This window comes from Hermetia illucens, chromosome 3 (assembly GCF_905115235.1).
Source record: "Hermetia illucens chromosome 3, iHerIll2.2.curated.20191125, whole genome shotgun sequence".
Lineage (NCBI taxonomy): Eukaryota > Metazoa > Arthropoda > Insecta > Diptera > Stratiomyidae > Hermetia > Hermetia illucens.
Genome location: NC_051851.1, coordinates 141,642,592 through 141,661,231, shown reverse-complemented (window position 1 = coordinate 141,661,231; position 18,640 = coordinate 141,642,592). Strand labels below are relative to the sequence as shown.

The 18,640-nt window shown below is 43.0% G+C and overlaps 1 protein-coding gene across 1 annotated transcript in view; it reads right to left on the bottom strand.

Annotated features, from left to right (window-relative positions):
* The window catches only part of LOC119651278 (serine/threonine-protein kinase GL21140), a 118,900-nt gene extending 100,694 nt beyond the window's left edge, over positions 1-18,206 (bottom strand). Inside the window, exon 1 of the mRNA XM_038054782.1 lies at positions 17,456-18,206. Within this exon, the coding sequence (XP_037910710.1) occupies positions 17,456-17,460 (5 nt within the window). The 5' untranslated portion in view covers positions 17,461-18,206. The remainder of the gene's footprint in view (positions 1-17,455) is intronic.
* Positions 18,207-18,640: the final 434 nt, after the last annotated feature.

The following is an 18,640-nucleotide window of genomic DNA, read 5'->3' as shown; positions in this document are numbered from 1 at the left end:
GCCATCGCTCCATCTCAGGCAGGGTCTGCCTCGTCTTCTTTTTCTACCATAGATATTGCCCTTATAGACTTTCCGGATGACGCTCAAGCGTGGTTGACGCATGATGTCCGTTTCAGTGGGAAAATGCAACCATATATTTTTTGAGTTTTTCACCTCATTTCCTTTTGGTAAGTGTCAAACGTTCAATTCAAACTCGAGATTCTCCACATGGAGTCGAGAGTCATCAAATGAAGATAACCTTCATTTGATGACTTACGATCCACGCTGAAAGACAGCAGCAACTGAAACGAAAATTATAATTGAAGAGGATACTCCAGTTTTCATGATACGATTTGACGTGTTTAAGAGATATGAATTGTTGGATGCCTAGACAGATTGTTAGATACATTTGATCGCGTGAACTGCACTAAATGCGAATCATACTGCCGCACCGGCTAGAATTTTTTGCACCAAAATTTTTTGCATCATTAATTCTTATTTCGTGGCATCACCCTTGCTGCTTTGTCTAACATCTCAATTCAACTCAACATCCACCTCAAGTTTAAGTTATTTCGCGCCAACATTCTTTCTGTGTTGCACCACTGCTACTAAAAAGCTCCAAGTCTTGATTAAGAACTGTCTCCACGGTCGGGGCACTTTGGCTTAACTCAATTTCGAACAAAGAACTAGGTCGGCATACGGGCCAAATGTCAGTGAATCTGGAAATGTAGAGACCTAACCTAGTTGAGGTTGCTTCGCGCAAACGTACTCTCTGTGTTGCTATATGGAAGTAGTACGAAGGGACTAACAAAAGCTCACATTAGATCAGGGAAGTATGAAACTGGACGAATTTCATCGAGGCCTGAGAGCGCAATGAGGTTATTGTTTTTTTCATCAGTGTAAACTGGCGCACCGCCATGGTTTAGAAAGCAGTGTCGAAGTTCCTTTTTTGACTTGCCTAGAAGCAAATTTTTGAAAATTTGTGGTAAACACGTTTCCGCATGCCGCTATGCTGTTATTATCTGACCAGATTCTAGAGGAATAACAGCTACAATTTTAGACCTAATAAATTAAATTGGCACCATCCTTTTTGTTGCCTTGCCTTGACGACCGAATTGACTGCTCCTCAGTTCCATACCATGGACTGTTGCTTGGTTCCCGGTTCGTATTTCTAGTACCTAAAACGATTTTATCGAACATGCTAGGCTGGCCAATTTTAGATGTCGCAAGGAGATATTAAGCGAAATGAACGCGTGCCACCTTTTAATCGTCATTTAAAATGCATGAAACCTAACGAGATTATTTTGTGTATTCCAGATGATGGTTAAATATTCGTGACCATCAAGCTCAGTTCAGTGGCAACTATTTCTTGGGTCCATCTCGTATCTTCGTTTATTTTAGCTTTCACTAGGCCCACATTCCCATCAACAGTCGAAGATTTCGGGTAGCCTTCATACAGTTCGTTGTCCAAATAGAAGTGTTCTGTATCGAATCTTCCAAACCCCTTTGACACAGTTTTCAGTGAGAGTACATTCGCTTTATATGCATTTTGTGCATTTATACATTTATTAAAAATTTGCGTTGGCTTCAGCTGACGTCGAAAACCGTGGAAAATAACGCTTCGATTTCTTGTTGTACTATTGGCGAATTTATGCAAGAATAGCATCAGGAAAACTGTGTCTTCTGATCTCCACTTTCACTTCTTAAATGTTCACATAATATATCACTAAATTATGACGATCAATTGATGAAATTTCCCTAACTAAGAATGAAAGTGTTAATTTACTAATTTATCGAACTTTTATTAGCCCCTACGTATATGGAAAATCGCCGTTACTTCTACTCGAAAGTCCCAAGTATTCGTCCAAAGCGGGATGCCATGACCTGAGACAATCTCAAATGAAAACTCGACATACAGACCAAGTGCCAGTGGATAGGTCACACACAAAAAAGGTTGACAACATACAGTGGAATCCAATCCCGTGGTGCAGAACAGTAAAGGAATAGGGCATACTTTTCGGAAGATCTGCAAGGCGCTGAAGTACATTTTGGCGACCTAATAATGATTAATGAGAATGAATTGGAGAGGGATATTAACAAGAAGTGATGACAGAAAAGTAATTCCATAATTCCATGCTAGTACCACACGGAGGGGAGTAATCCCATAAGTGAAAATGAGCGATTTCACTAGAAGGCAGAAACTATATCTACACAATATACTGTCATAGAAAAGTAATAGAAACAAACGTTATCAGTGTTTCAAAGTAAAAATATTTGCAATTTAGGAGGATTAGATATCCATCTCACCACTGGAAAACGGCAAAAGGGGTCTTAAAAGTTATCAAACATAACCAAAAAAAGCATTCCAGGAAAATATTCTATGATTATAAGTTGGAAAAAAAGAGAAGCGAAATCAATTCTTTTTGTTATAGATGATTCAATTAATTTGCAGTAGGGAAGACCAATATTTCCAGTTATTAGTTTAACAGCTCCTTCGTATCTGCGATCCATAGAGTTAAGGTTGGCATAAATTTTGGTCGGTTAGGGAATACCATAGACTCTATGCTGTTGACCACAACTCATTTCTGGTTGCAATTTTGAAAATTATGCTGACAATTCGATAAAGTTCCTTTTGTTACGTTGCAAGTACGCCTGGATACGAAGTCCATTCTAATTGACAGCATTTACAGGTTAAGAATGTGAAGATAGTTGTTTATGATATACGGGATCCTAAGCCCACATCCACATGATGGTGCACCGGACCAAATGAGGAGCAACTTACTCCCACGTTATATAGTGCATGGATACCTAGTTTGGGGCATAACACCCAAGCATTCAAAATTAGAAAACCAAAAAATGACTGACGGTTTCGTCCAGGGCAGAGGCAACTCATCAGACGCTGTTTCACCTCTGCCCTGGGAGCAGCGTGACCGAATTTGCCAACAGGTGGAAAAACCGTCAGTCATTTTTTAGTTTTTTAATTTTGAATGCTTGGGTGCTATGCCCCAAACTAGGGATCCATGAAATATAAAACGTGGGAGTAAGTTGCTCCTCATTTGGTCCGGTCCACCAACATGCGGATGTGGACTTAGGATCCCACATATCCTAAACAACTACCCAGCTTTAGTCTAGCTTAGACTAAAACAATTGGCGTTTTGTCGTGTTTTTGCGATGATATAAGGGAGCGTTTTTCCACCTGTTGGCACTTTCGGTAACGCTGCTCCCAGGGCAGAGTTGACGCAGCGTCTGATGAGTTGCCTCTGTCCTGGACGAAACCTTCAGTCATTTTTTGGTTTTTGAAATGTGAAGATAGTTCACAGCATACATTTTGCTTTCTATTTGAAAAGAAGAGCTAACATCAGATGATTTAAAGAAGCTTGATGCGTCTCAACCGGGTTTCAGTATCTCCTTCGTGTATCGAGGGTTCCATAACACAAACAATAAATATATTTCCTTCCAATTCAAGAATCAAGACATGGTTGTAAAGGTAATTGTGGCTGAAATATAAGATAACGGGAACAAATGTTTTAGACAAAAGTTAGGCGGCATAAAATGACCGATAAAAAGCTTGGCATTGGTTCCAGACCTAATGAGAGAAGAAAGGGGAGGCCGAAATGGGTAGTTTTATGTAATAAAGGGATAATAGGGAGCCTGCGTATTCCTCCCTCTGCGTCCCGTTTTTTTTTTTGATAATTTTCACCCCTGGTTCGGATTTTTTCTTAATAGACCTTGAGTTCAACCCCACAGTAGAAAAAGTGACGTTGTCATAGGTATGATCGGAAAGGGTAGACTCCGTGAGATATTCCTATGTGAGAAATTTCCTATGCACGTTTTTCTATTCGTACATAGCTAAAAATTCTAAATATTCCTTGATATATCCAACTCCCCCGTTTTTGACTTCACTTTATATGATAGTGGTGTCATACATGTCTTAGATTGCAATAAATTCATGTGAAATTCAAAATTTTGACCTTCTATAACTTTTTTAATATCAGTTGCATTTTCTTCAAACTTTCTAAAATTGTGTATTATATTATTACTTATAACGGTATGTACTTCTCGGATGAAGTTAAGGGACGTTTTTGGGTAAATTTCTAATATGCTATAATTACTTTATTTGTGCAGGGATCGGAATGGGATGTATTTTGAGGCTTAGATTTTATATAGGTGCACCATTACGATTTTATTTAGAATTTTTGGATGGTTAGGTTCTGAGATTGAGACCTGTTACACTTTTCGGGACATAAATAAGATCAAGCCCTTTCATTTGATACCCCACACGAACATATTCTTTTAACACCTCCTTTGCAACAAAAAATAGCACCACTTGCTGTATATATAATCGGATTCACAGACACAGAAATTTTGTGACAATAGCTCCAGCTCCGAATAAATCGGATGTGACAGACAGACATTGAATCGATTCTAATCAGGTTTTGTTTCACACAAGGAAAAAAAGAGAACGATTTTACTCATATAGATGGTAGGATCTCAAGACCATTCGACAGCAACAACGGTCTACGACAAGGGGATGCCCTATCATGCATCCTCTTTAACCTGGCCCTCGAGAAAGTGATCCCTGATGCTGAGGTAAATGCAAGAGGTACGATCCTCTTTAAGTCCACCCAATTACTGGTCTATGCTCACGATATCGACATCATGGGAAGAACCACCCGAGACGTGCAAACCGCCTTCATCCAGATCGAGCTGGCGGCGACCGGTGCGAGATCTTGGGCTGCACATCAATGAAGGCAAGACAAAATATATGGTGGCAACGTAAGCACCGAAAACGAACCAGCCAACAACATCAAACCGCACTGGTCAAACGGGAAGAATAAAGATAGGAGAATACAACTTTGAGATCGCTGATAATTTCTCCTATCTAGGGTCGAAAATCACAACCGATAACAACTACGATGATGAAATCCGCGCACGGTTGTTGTCAGCCAACAGAGCCTATTTCAGCTTACAAAAACTGTTCTGCTCGAAACGTCTCACCATAGGGTCAAAGCTCTTACTGTACAAGACAATGATCTTGTCAGTCCTCATGTATTCCTCGGAGACTTGGGTTCTTAGCAAGAAGAATTGCGAACTCTTGGCCGCGTTCGAGAGAAGAATCCTCCGAAGAATTTTTGGCCCCTACATGAAGATGGACGATTCCGTAGTCTACATAACGACGAAATCTATGAGCGATACCATGACCGTCCGTTTGTGGATAAAATCCGGCTCAATAGGTTACGGTGGATGGGTTACTTAATCCGTATGGATGAGGATGATCCAGCCCGGAAAGTCTATAAGGGCAATATCTATGGTAGAAAATGAAGATGAAGCAGACCCTGCCTAAGATGGAGCGATGGCGTAGGCCAGGACGCCAGACAGCTTTTAGGGATATCGAATTGGTGGACCTCGGCGCAACACCGGGATGTCTGGAGTTCCTTATTAAGGCAGGCCTAGACCGGATACAGGTTGTTGCGCCGTTGATGATGATGATGAGATGGTAGGATATGATGCAATAATCTTGGTATTTAAAGTCCTATTGCAGCAGTTTTCTCTACCGATTGAACAAAATCAATCAACAAAAATTAATTTTGAAAGATCGAACCTCGTCACCAGCCTAGAGTATGTATTCGCCTTTAAAAAGGCAGGTTTTTTATTACTCTTCTCTCCCACATTGTTTTCAAAACATTCACAACAAGAAATGAAATTTTTCGCTCTATAACCTTTCTTTTTTTAATGCATTGAGAAATGCATAATATATATAGCCACGGGGAATACTTGAAATCTCTCTCCAAGCACATCCTTCTTTATGGTAAAACAGTTCCATTTCATTTTTAGGAAGTGAATATTTTCATTCTGGTACATGACCAGCGCATTCTCAATCCGTATGTACAGAACAGAAAGAATAATTCATGCTGCGCTACTATTCGTCTCCTCCGAACTTTTCTTGTTGAAAAAAAAGTCATTCTGTTACAGTTCCCTCTTTTGTTACCATACCATCCTTGAAAAGTCATCAAATGCGAACCATTGTGATATTTTCGATAGAGTTGTACTTTCTTTCTGTCCCAAGACTGTCAACAATCGTCCGTCTGTTTCCTTGTCGCAGTTTTTTTACAGACGTGACTGAATGGATATGATTTTGCGACGCGCAAATGGCACTTATGTATGCAGCATTTTCTCCCGGAAAAGGATATGGAACAAATATTAACCCTTTTAAATATTATGCTCAAGGACATAATGCATTTAGTTTATAAAAGTAGTTCTTTTTGAATGGTTATGCTATTTAATAACCATAATGGCATCTCTTAAAATTTGTTTAACCATTTCTAATGTGGTTTTTCATAAATTACATCATTTACAGTTGATTCTTTTACGCTTCCGCTATTTTGTTTTTCTGAGAAGGGTTAAAAAGCAGGTTCTCCATACATGAGTAAGGACAATCCTTTTCAAAGTGTAGAAGGCCGAAAAGGGTTATGCTTTGCTAGCTAGCTACCCACTCAAGCATAACAACAAGATGACGACAATTAAGCATATTGCACGTACAAAACACAGCAAAAGATACGGTAATGCATGTAACCTAAGAATAAATACATTTCATACATCAATTCACCTTGCGAGCAAGGTGGTCTTTTCCTGTCGTTGCTGTTATCTCCTTGTTAGATGCAGATGTTTCGATGGTTACACCCTAGCAAAATTTAATCTGTTCAGTGAATTTTAACGTTGGGATTTTATTGGGCAAGCCATCAGTCACGAGGGGAGAACCTAATGCTATTTTTCTATAATAAAAAATGTAAGGATAAATTACAGCATTAAAAACCGTTACTTTAAAAATCTTAAAGGAATACCTCCTTTTACGGATCTTTATCTATGTGCCTTGCAATTGAGGGGGTTTGTTTACACTGACCGTCCTTATTTACTTATCAATGATCTTCCTTTTAGTTAGTGATTTTATCTACCCATATTTTGGTAACTACATGCTACCTTCATCAGTGGGATCAGAGCTGGAAATTTACTTACTCGTGGAATAGTAGCTTGCTCAATTTTGTGCTTTTTTACACCGAATACAATATTATGTATATTCCCTAAAACCTCCGTGCAATGTTTATGATGCAACTACCCCCAAGTAGCAAACTGCCGATAACTATTGGTAAACTGATAACAAGAAGCTAATGTGGAAGTTGTATGAGTAATTATTGTTCTTCAAATTGCTGTCATGATACTAATCATGAGTAAGATTTTTCGTCATTGGAAAAAAATGGATAGTTCATGGTGACACCAGGGAGTTTTCTCTTCAAATTCCATTTTTGACTAAATTCCTTCTTTTGACTTTTAATTAATTAAAAATTGATATATCGATATCCAGCGTTTATACGAGGACAAATTGTTTAATTCTACAATCATACATAAAGCCACAGGAGGTAGGAATCAAGAAATAAAATTTGTCTATCACCAAATATCGAATTGGTGGACTTCGGTGCACGTTAGACCGTGTCAAGGTATCACATTTCTTAGACGCACCCGTGCTGAGGCAATTTTAGGCCCAATACCGAACAGCTGTGATCTTCCATTATCAGGGTTATGGCGTGCACCTACCCTATGATTCTCTGTGTAAGAACTAAGGGATCCGGTAGTGTATGCCGAATCAAGTGGTCAACTCTTAATAAGTTGTGATGCGAACATTCAGCATGTTTATCAGGAAAATAGCAAATGCAATCCTATAGAAGAGAAGCTATTTTACTTCATTTCTTCAGCTGGTTGCATGACTGCCAACGTGGGATTTGCCCAAATGTTCGCCGGACCAAAGACAAATGAAGTGATGCATCCTACAATCTACACTTTGAAATTGTTAAGAGTTAATTAGAGGCAAGCGGGTGCTAGACGAAGTCTCACTGCCAGGCCACAGTTACTTAAAATTTAGTCTGGCTACCGCGAGCCAGCAGACCGTAATACAAAGACGAACACATTTAACAAAAAAAAACGTTTCCCTGTTAGAATTGAACTGCAAAAGCTCATGAAACTAACTAGACTTATAAATCATGTTTGTAAAAGCAAAAAGTCGGGGAACATATATATATAATATATATATAAAAACATTTCAGTGGACATTTGTCCCATTAGTACCTAGAACGAAATATGTGCATATATTATTTGAGAATATCCACTTTTGTGTGATACTGACATTCAAAGTTTTAAATTTGCACAGAAATGGTAACGTTGACTTACTATAACTTTCTTAGTAATAGTGCGATTTCCACCAAACTAGGATCATGCTCTATGTCATAGCCTACATTGCTGCAAAATTTCGTGATTCTAGGATGTACTTAATTATTCGGAGCCTAGGCGTATAGTGGCAATTTCTTGATTTTTCAGATTTTCGGTTAGGTAGTTTCTGAAAATGGGACCGTGAAAAAAAATGATCACTTTCGACGCCCCGCATTCCCCGAACTAAGACCTGCTTCGGAAAGTACTAACCGAGACCTTTTATTTGATACTCCGCATGACTATATTTGGTGACAAAAAATTTACACCCCCTTTTTACACGTATGAAGACCTCCCTAAATTCGACGGAGAAATGTTAAAAATGTCCATCTTATATGCAGTTGAGTTATTTCTCAACCAACACAATCCACTATTAAACTGATGAGGATGAGGATGGGTGGTCTGATTATGCTTCAGGTTAAAGTTGCATAATTCGGAACCGTCTTCAGACGGATCAAGAGTGTTTAGGGCAGGGCTTGGAGTAGGCTCACCCGACTGACGAGGATCTGCTTGTTTGCTGGTCATGTGTTAGGGGCAAGTAGATCTTGCTGGAGAATGAACCGAAGCAACAGCCCGGGGTTCGTCCTCCCTGCAGAGAGAGAAGGTGCAAATAGGACCCCAAACCAAGGTGGAACAGCATACCCCGAGGGCTGCGTGGCCCACAGGGAGCTTGGTCTTTAGTATGCCAACTCTGAATACATTAGGCACCTTCAGTTTCAAAAAAGACCCTTGCCCTGGTGGCCGGGCTAGCCAGGGTGGACATTCTTCCCGGACTACTCCTGGGATCAAGACATGGACTCAATTTTTCAAAAACAAAAAACGACAATAGAAGAAGGGGGGGGGGGGGTGATACCAGGCATATCATCGGAGAACGAGCTGCTGGCATCCAGCCAGGAGACAGTAGCCGTCGAGAGTAGTACACTCAGTGCCAGCCGGTCGCTCGCATCTGGTTGCCGAAGATTCGCATAACTTTCAAAACCCCAGGATTCCCATGGACAACTGGGTTATTATCAAGGAGGAGCAACCTCAGACAAACACCCAACCTTTACTACTCCGTATAAATGAAGGGTGCCTGGAGGCACTGGAAAAGGTCGACTATAAAATGCGATTCGAAGTCAGGAATGCAAAGGCAAAAGTATTCCGATCTGCAAAACCGGACGACGTCCTAGATCCAATCGACGCCTGCAACGAGCTGCTGGAGGAGATGACGATAGACGGTCCGACGGGGACTAGCGAACCCTCCACGCAAGCAGATCACGCGAATGGTAACGCAGATAAATCTGCAGCACTCGAAGTGCGCCTCGGCTAATCTGCTTGTCTTCCTCCTAGAGGAAGACATCTCACTAATACAAGAGCCCTGGGTCGGAATCAAAGGGCTCCAAAGCAAATATTTTAATTTATTCCACAGCACAGGAGACGCTGATCAGTACAGACCTAGAGCATGTATTCTCGCGAGGAATAGACTGCACGCTTTTCTGTGTCCGGACTTGAGTTCTAGGAACCTAGCATACGGCATACGCTTTGGGGCAGCTCGGAAATCAACGAAAGAGGTGAGTCATTTTTAATTTTATTATTACTTCAAACCTATCGGTGTGTAACAGGGGCAGTACACCAACCTTCCATTTCCCTTGCTCGGAGAACTGTGACGATTGGAAGGAGATCCTTGATATCACCCTAATAACCGACTATGGGTTTCTTAGGGTGGAGGACTGGAGAGCGTCTGACCAGAGATCCTTCTCTCATCACAGTTGAATACTTTTCAGTCTAGATCTCGCCGCAGAGATCTCTAAACCCTTCAGAGACCGCAGGAGGATCGACTGGAGAAAGTTTGGTCAAATAATTAAGAACAAACTCTCCGGTACGCAAATTGGTAAAATTGGCACGACAGACGAACTGGAGTCTTGGAAAAGGCACTCGAGCCGTGGAAAAGGCATTTGATACCGCCTTTAAAGTCTCGTGCCCTACTGAGTACAGTAAAAAGACTGCCACCGTGGTGGAATGAAGATCTCTCCAGCTTCAGGAAGCTGAACAGAGAAATATTCAACATCTGCTACAGGCAAAAATATTGGAAGCCATACAAGAACTGCCTGAAGAAGTACAAGCCGCCACCCCAGCTGTGCGAGACTATCAAATCGGTAATTACGGAGGATAAGATCGGTTGGACTATAAACAGCTTTTCCGCATATAAATCTCCAAGCCCAGATGGCATAATGCCAGTTATGCTACAGAAGCAGCCATTTTTTGTTGAGAATTACCGGAGCTGCATCTCTTCAGGAAAAGTACCACAGTCCTGGAGACACACACCTGCAAGAGAACCTTTGCAAAGAAATGGGGTCTCTGGTCGAGGATGGTTCTTTTGATGTACACCGCTGTAGCGCGTCCGGTCCTAATGTACGGTTCTATTGCATGGTAGCAGGCTTTGAGAAAAAACACAATAGAATAAGAATGAAGCTTTATAGGATTCAAAGAACGGCGTGTGCAGGTGCTACTGGGGCTCTGCAGTCCTGCCCGGCAGATACTCTCCCCTCCCCCCAGACCTCTACACTAAATACGTACCAGCGTGCAGTGCCGTCAGACTACGTGAGTCTGGATGCTGGACAGCGAAGTCCTACGCCGCAACAACATCCTAGACGAAGTTCCTCGGGAAATTTGGGCATTCCTTGCAGACTATGCCAGTTGCAAGCTGAACTTCACGAGAAATTTTGCTGTGGACTTTCCAACCAGGGCAAAGTGGAAGACCGGCGGCGTGTTGCAAGGTTATGACCTAGTATTCTTTACCCACGGATCAAAGATGGCCTGTGGAGTTGGCACGGGGGATTTCTGGAATACAAACAGTGTATTCAAATCGTATGGTCTCCCAGGTTTCGCCAGTGTATTCCAAGCGGAAATACTGGCGATATTGGAAGTCTGTCGATGGCTGGAGCGAAATTCGAGCTCCAAGCGTAACATAACCATTCTGACCGACAGCCAAGCGGCCATCAAGGCCTTGTACTCAGCGACGACATCTTCCAGACTGGTGGGGCAGTGCAGAGACGCGCTGAACTGTCTGGACTGCACGCTCAAGGACACCCTTTTCTGGGTCCCCGGGCAAAGGAGCAGAGGAGAATGAGCAGGCTGACGGATTGGCCAGGCGAGGCTCTGCCCTTGGCAGCCCTGTGAATAGAGTCGGTGTTTCGCTGACGGCTGTCGGGGGCCGAGTCTACTCGCACTACCTAGCAGCCGCGGGCATAAGATGGCGAAGGCTTACAAGCTGTGCCAAGTCAAACAGAATTTGGCCCGCTTATAACATAGCCCGATCACAAGAGCTCCTGTGCCAGACGGGTGCAAATGCATTTAAGATTACGGCAGGCTGCATGGGGCACTGGCCCACAGGAGCCATGCCGCCAGACTCGACATACCCTACAATTCGAAGCTGTGGAGAAGGAAGGGAAACCCTCATGCACTTTTTCTGCAATTGCCCAGCTCTAGTTAAAGTCAGGCTACGGACACTGGGTAGACCATTCTTTGAGGCCTCAGAGAGATTTCTAGTTGTAGGGTGGGCGAGCTCAAAATGGCGCACCACAGCGCTAATTTGGCGCCCCGGACCGGCCACTGATACGTACCTACCCCTAACACTAATTGAAATTCTCAAACGAAATAATAACCAACTCCGGTGAATGAAATTCAAAGATTAGCTTTATTTCATGACAATACTCGTTCGCACGCGGTTTTGGCAGCGAAAGGCACAATTTTCGATTTAGCGATCTTTCGGTGCAATGTCATTTTGTACGTGAGCATTTGAATGCCGCAAAGTTTATTTCTTCGTGGAATTTACAGGTTGCTTAAGAAATGGCAAACAACTGTACATTCAAACAGTGAATATTTGAAAGGTCAGCGCTTAATCGATTCTTTCATTAGTAAAGGTTAGACTACGTGCATGCCCTCCACAAGAAGTGAATAAACAATCATTTCGAAAGTTCAGTGCTCACACCACCAAAACATCCGGACACAATATAAGTAAACTCTCAATTTCTAATATCTTTAATAACACCTGCCGTTCCATTTATTGCCGTGTTTTTCATTGATCCTTTCACAATTTAGTTGTCCAATAACATTTAGTTTTGGTATATGAATTTATTGATTGGAATTACTAAAGATCAATAGTCTTTCTTGCCCTAGTTGCATTAACATGCAGAAAGAGATTATGCAAATTTTCATTATTCTCTTAAGCTTTCCAATTAAATTTCAAATCAGTTTACAACAAGTCGAGAAACCGGAAGCTGGGGGCTTCAGGTATGAAAGGTTTTGTTTGCTTCTTCTGTGAGTATATTTGAATGTAGAACTATCCCATTTGTACGTAGCCCGTTATGTATATGTCTTTAGCATGTCAAACTACTCACTTTAGTGTGTGTATTTAATTGCAGTAAATTTACACGGTAAAGTCAACTTTGAGCTACTGCAACTTTGTTACTAATGTGATGATTTTGATCAAACTTGGGGATAATATGCTTCCTATTATATTTTATACTACTACCACTTTTATAACTCTAGGATAAACTTAAGGGGGGTTTTACTCAATTTCCCTAAAAATATGGTAATATACTATTATTAATTTAATTTGAACAGACATCGATATGGAGAGTATTTTTAGGCCTGGGCACCATATAGGGGCAGCTTCATGAATTTTTTCAGATTTTTCGGTTGGGCAGTTTCTGAGAATGGGTCCGTTAAAGAAATCATCAATTCCCATCCACCCCACTCCCCGCCTTTCTAATAAATCTCAAAACTAAGATCGGTTTCGAAAAGTAATGATCGAGACCTTTGATTTGGGCGTCCACAGTTTCCACCTTCTCACCAAATTTTGTGTCAATCGGTATAGCCGTTTCTGAGAAAAGTGCTTGTGACAAACAGACAGAAGCACCTCTTTCAAGAGATCTGTTCCCTTAGCCGGCAAACAACCCATCCAATTCGAACCTTCCCCACGGCCAACAACTTCTACGCTGACTCCAAATGCATTTTGTGCGAAGGAAACGAGGGACGGGATAACCGACATATTGCCGAGTAGTAAATGCCCGGAATTTAGGAAGGCGTTAACTGCTGTGATAAAATGAGGTTAATACAAATAAACCTTAATCATTGCACAAGATTTGCTTGCGCAGACCACTTACGAATCTGCGATGGAGGTTACTATCATTAGTGAACCGTACATAAATCTCTACGGTGATGTATGGGTCACAGATTCAACTGGTGGAGCGGCGATATGGGCGTGCGGTCGTCAAGCCATACAATATAGCATGCGTCAGGGGGGGGCAAAAATAAGCGGTATATTCGTATACAGCTGCTGCGCTCCACCGAGCCTCACACTTCCTGAGTTTGAAGAACTATTAGACGATCTTGTTCACGATAGCCGGTGACTTTAATGCGTGGGCTATCGAGTGGGGCAGCAAAGAGACTAACGCAAGGGGGCGTTGCTTATTAGAAGGATTTACCCAGTTAGATGTAGTTCTGGCCAACGAAGGCGATGTAAACACTTATCGGAAAGGGGGAACTGGTTCAATTGTAGATCTGACTTTTGTCAGCCCTGCACTGGCATGTGACAGGTTCTGGCAAGTTAGCAAGGACTTCACGTACAGCGACCACCAGGCAACCTTTAAACTAAGGACGGAGGCACAAGGCAGGATACCCGCACCCCGGAAGCTGAAATTCAAAAGAACACCAGGATGGTCTGCAAAAACGATGGATGAGCAAACATTCATGGAAGTGTGGCTAGACCTGCCTAGCAAAGCAGGCACCTCCACGGATAAAGCTCTACATGTTACACAAGGCATCTCTAAGGCATGTAACCCGTTGATGCCTAGGAGATGCTCATTCTCCACTAGAAGGCCCAATTATTGGTGGAATAGTGAACTTGCCAGCCTTCGATCGATTTGCCACAGAGCCAGACGAACGGCTCAGAGGGCAATAGGTAGGATTGATCAAGGGCATGCCTATAGGGAAGCTCGCAAGAACCTCAAGCTCGTTATCCAGCGGAGTAAGAGGGAATGTCTTAAGGAGCTCTGTTTGGAAGCGGACATAAATCCGTGGGGTAGCGCATATAAAATCGTGACAGGGCGATTCAGAGGCCGATCATCTCCGCAGATCATGTGCCCTGTTGAAAAAAATCCAGGGATTATTTCCCCAACAAGAACGGGGTACTAACACTTTCCAGCGTCCCCTGAATGTGACACCGATTCCACCAATCACCAGGGACGAGCTGCTGGAGATCTGCAGTCGAATAGGCGACAGAAAAACCCCGGGTCTGGACGGCATACCGAATAAAGCCCTCAAACTTGCCGTCAAATATAGACCGGATATGTTCGCGGAGCTGTTCAAAACGTGCATGTCAGAGGGTATAAGAGGGTAGCACCGTGGAAGCGCCAGAAGCTGGTGCTGCTGCCTAAGACTGGCAAACCGCCAGGGGAACTGTCCTCCTATAGACCCATATGTCTTCTAGACTCTATTGGGAAAATGTTGGAGCGGGTTATTTATAATAGACTACTCCCAGCCGTCGAGAGCCAAGGGGGCCTTTCAGATAGACAGTATGAGTTCCGTAAAGCCAGATCAACCATTGATGCCATCAAAATGGTTACTGGCTTGGCCGAAAATGCAATTCACGGAAGGTGTTGTACCAGCAAATATTGTGTGGTGGTCACCCTAGTTGTGAAGAATGCATTCAACTCGGCCAATTGGAACCTTATACGAAAGTCTCTGGCGACGATTGGTGTTCCAACGTATCTCGCCGTTATTATAGACAGCTATTTGCATGAGCGAACACTATGGTGTAATACCGATGATGGACCCAAGGAGTACGTTGTCTTCGCGGGTGTCTCACAGGGCTCTGTACTGGGCCCACTACTGTGGAATATCATGTATAATGATGTGCTTTACCTTCCGGTTCCGGAGGAGGCCACGGTGGTGGGTTACGCCGATGATATAGTACTGGTTGTGGTCGCAAAGCATCTCAAGGATGCTGAGTTGTCCTCAAGAGAAGCAATCAGTATTGTTAAGGCTTTGTTAGAGAGTGCTGAACTGGCACTCGCGGAGGAAAAGATGGAAACGTTCCTCATTACTAAGCGCCGCAAAAGAAACTACGCCTGCATTAGAATCGGGGATCGTATCATCACTTCCAAGCCGACCATCAAATACTTGGGGGTGATGGAAAACTCAATTTTAAGCAGCACCTAGAGCATACTTGCAAAAAAGCATCCACCACGAGTATGGCTCTCGCAAGGATGATGCCGAACGTAGAAGGACCGCGGCATACTTGCAGGCTGCTCATAGCCAGGGTGGTGAGTTCTATCATGCCGTATGCAGTCCCAGTTTGGGGAAACGCGCTGCAAGTTTTAGGCAATGCATATAAACTGAGTACGGTTTACAGAAGAACAGCCTTAAGGGTGTGTTCTGCCTTCAGGGCCGTCTCAGACGATGCAGCGTTCGTCATCTCGGGAATGATGCCGATGGACATCCTGGCAACCGAAATGATGAACATTTATAAGACCAGGTCCATCTCTCCCTTATCGCAGGTGAAAAAAGCCGAAAGAGAGAGATCCATAAGCAGATGGCAACAGTGATGGGACCAGTCAGAAAAGGGTCGTTGGACCTACATGTTGATCCCTTCTATCAGGGAGCGGCTGGAGAGAAAGCATGGGGAAATCAATTATAATCAACCAGTTTCTTACCAGCCATGGAGGGTACCGTTGATACCTGTACAGGTTTAAATTGGACACCTCGCCTAATTGTATAAACTGCGACAGGGTCCCAGAGGACCCAGCGCACGTATTCTTCCAATGTCCTAGGTTCGTGGAAGAAAGAAGGAACCTAGAGGAAACTCTAGGTGAAGTGCTATCACCAGAAAATTTTGTCCGGAGAATGGCAACTTGACAGGAAGACTGGGATACGATCAATTCCATGATCGCAGTAATCCAGGAGAAACTGCGAAAAGGAGAAGTGAGAAAGGCGCGGTTAAGAACCCCGCGGGCAAATGGAAGGAGACCTAGCTAAAGTAAGCTAACTTCGCTTCGTGATGTAATACCTAACGGTGGTTCCACGGGGTAGGGGGGGAGTCGGGGATGGTTTTAGTGGGTAAAAAAAGCCTGAGAGACAGACAGACATTGAACCGATTTTAATAAGGTTTTGTTTTGCAAACAAATCCTTAAAAATATCATCCTTAATCATTAAATAAAAAATAAATTAATTACTTCACTTCCATTCACCAGAGCAATTTCTGTGAAAGATAAATCAACCTTTTGTAAAAACGTTACAGAAAATTACCAGGAAATGGTTATCAACAATGCGCAGCCTTGCGTAGACTATGACGAAACTAAGAGTTTTCTATGATACGGCAATGCTACACAGAAATGATAAGCAAATTATCTAAAAATAGAAAATTCGTAGAGTGAATCCTCGCCGAATTCACAAGATTCTCCGAAAGCTGTTTCACCTGTTCTGTTCCTTTAAACCGCCCCCATTACAAACTCCCACCGAACTTCAAGAATACCGAAAAAAATTTTCATCAATAACTGAAAAAAATAAAAGTAACAAGGAAGCAAATTATGGAGTAATCTAACATGACGCTGATGTGAAAAGGTTGCTCCGGCCGGCAGACACGCAAGCGGAAAGGTCGATCGCAAAGTCTGACATTGGCAGGTTCACGGCAGGCTCCGCAATCTACCTGTTCGGCCGACGTGCGGCCGTTCTCCAATTAAACCACCTTTCCAATTAGAATCACCCGACCGTCGAACGTTAAAAATTCCATAGTAACGAGTCAGCAGCAGCGGCGGCTTTTATGCAAATTTCTGTTGCTGTTTTTCGTACTCGCCATGGGGCGAGTCGCCATCCACCACCACTGCCGGGCATTTGTGCCGTTCGATCACTTGACAAACTGCTGACGAGTTGAGTTTGAATTCGGCACAGAAACCGCAAGAAAAAAGCCAGGCGGCGATCGCGCTGAACGAACCGCTTTCGCTCTTTAACTGCAGCACAAGCACCATAAGCCGTGGAATCGAAATCAATTTCCCATTTGGATTTTGATACCAGCTGCTCGCCGGATGAAATCTATCAGTGCGAGAGCCAGCAACGGAACCGTGGCTACGGTAAATCCCAAGATGAGGGAGACAGCGCAAGGTGAAGGGGCGGAAAAAATCAATAGATAGATAAATAGATGAACGGGAGCTCGGAGCAAACTGCTGGAGTGCAGACTCACCTCATTGGGCTCTGTGACGATGGCCTTTCAGATACCGAGTTCGAGCGTTGCCTGGTTGCACAATAAGAAAGCCAACTGCACAAATCCGCTGATAAATTACATGGAAATTCACAGTTTCTCTCTCAGCTAAGCGCCGCCGACTTTTGGATTTTGTTACTTTCTCTACAAATCACGCACTCGATATCACTTTTGCACACCGGAGCCCCGAGTGACAAATGAAGGGGGAGAGCAACTGGAGCCCTACGACACAACCCCCTGCGGTTGTCAACTGAAATCACACGACAATGGAACGCAAAATCAAAATACTCCCCGGTTTCAGGATGCCGCGTCCGCTAGCAGGATATCACGCGAGCGATTCCAACCACTCAATTCGGCGTTTTCAAATCTTTACCGACATTCCCCGCACGAGTCTCCGCTACTCAGGCAATCGAAAGTCGCTGCTATGAAAATTTGTGCAACTATCAACGGCGAATGGTTTCCCGACACACTCACAATACTCGAAAAAATGCACAAAAAAACATGAAACGAGCACTGCTTGCCGTCAAACGGACGACCGATTGGCTGCGCTAGAATATTATTTGAAATGTACACACTCCAGTGCGGCAGAAATGACTATACACACAACAAACTTGACGCCTATATTTTTTGGCAACGCTCGCACAAATCCACACAACTCGTACACGGCGAGAACCAGATCCACATTAGATCGCAGGCGAGTCACAAAAACGCCCTGCCTTCGACGTCAACCATAACCTAGCTTAATGTGCCGCGCTGACCGATTCGGGGGTTTGGGGAGCCGTTTAGCGGTACATTTAATGTCAAAATTTTCCCATAGTGCCAGATGGTTGTTTCCAATTAGATGACATGAGCGAAACGGTCTGTACTAGGTTGTCTGAAATGGAACCGATTAGGGAAATTTTCGCGAGCGGTAAATCTTGTTTGAATTTGGAGGATTTGAGAAAAATTCCAAGTAGACAGATTTCGAATTAGAATGCAATGAAGAATCGTTCCAATCTGATGAGGTAGAGTCCAATTCCCTTTAAAACCGAAAATAAATTTCCAGTTCCATTAGCATTTATATGCGCATACTTCCAAACCTAAAAATTATTAAGTAAGATAACATCAGTTTTAGGTCCTTACAGTTACATCAGTATATATACAACAGATTTCTTAGCATTTAAAAAA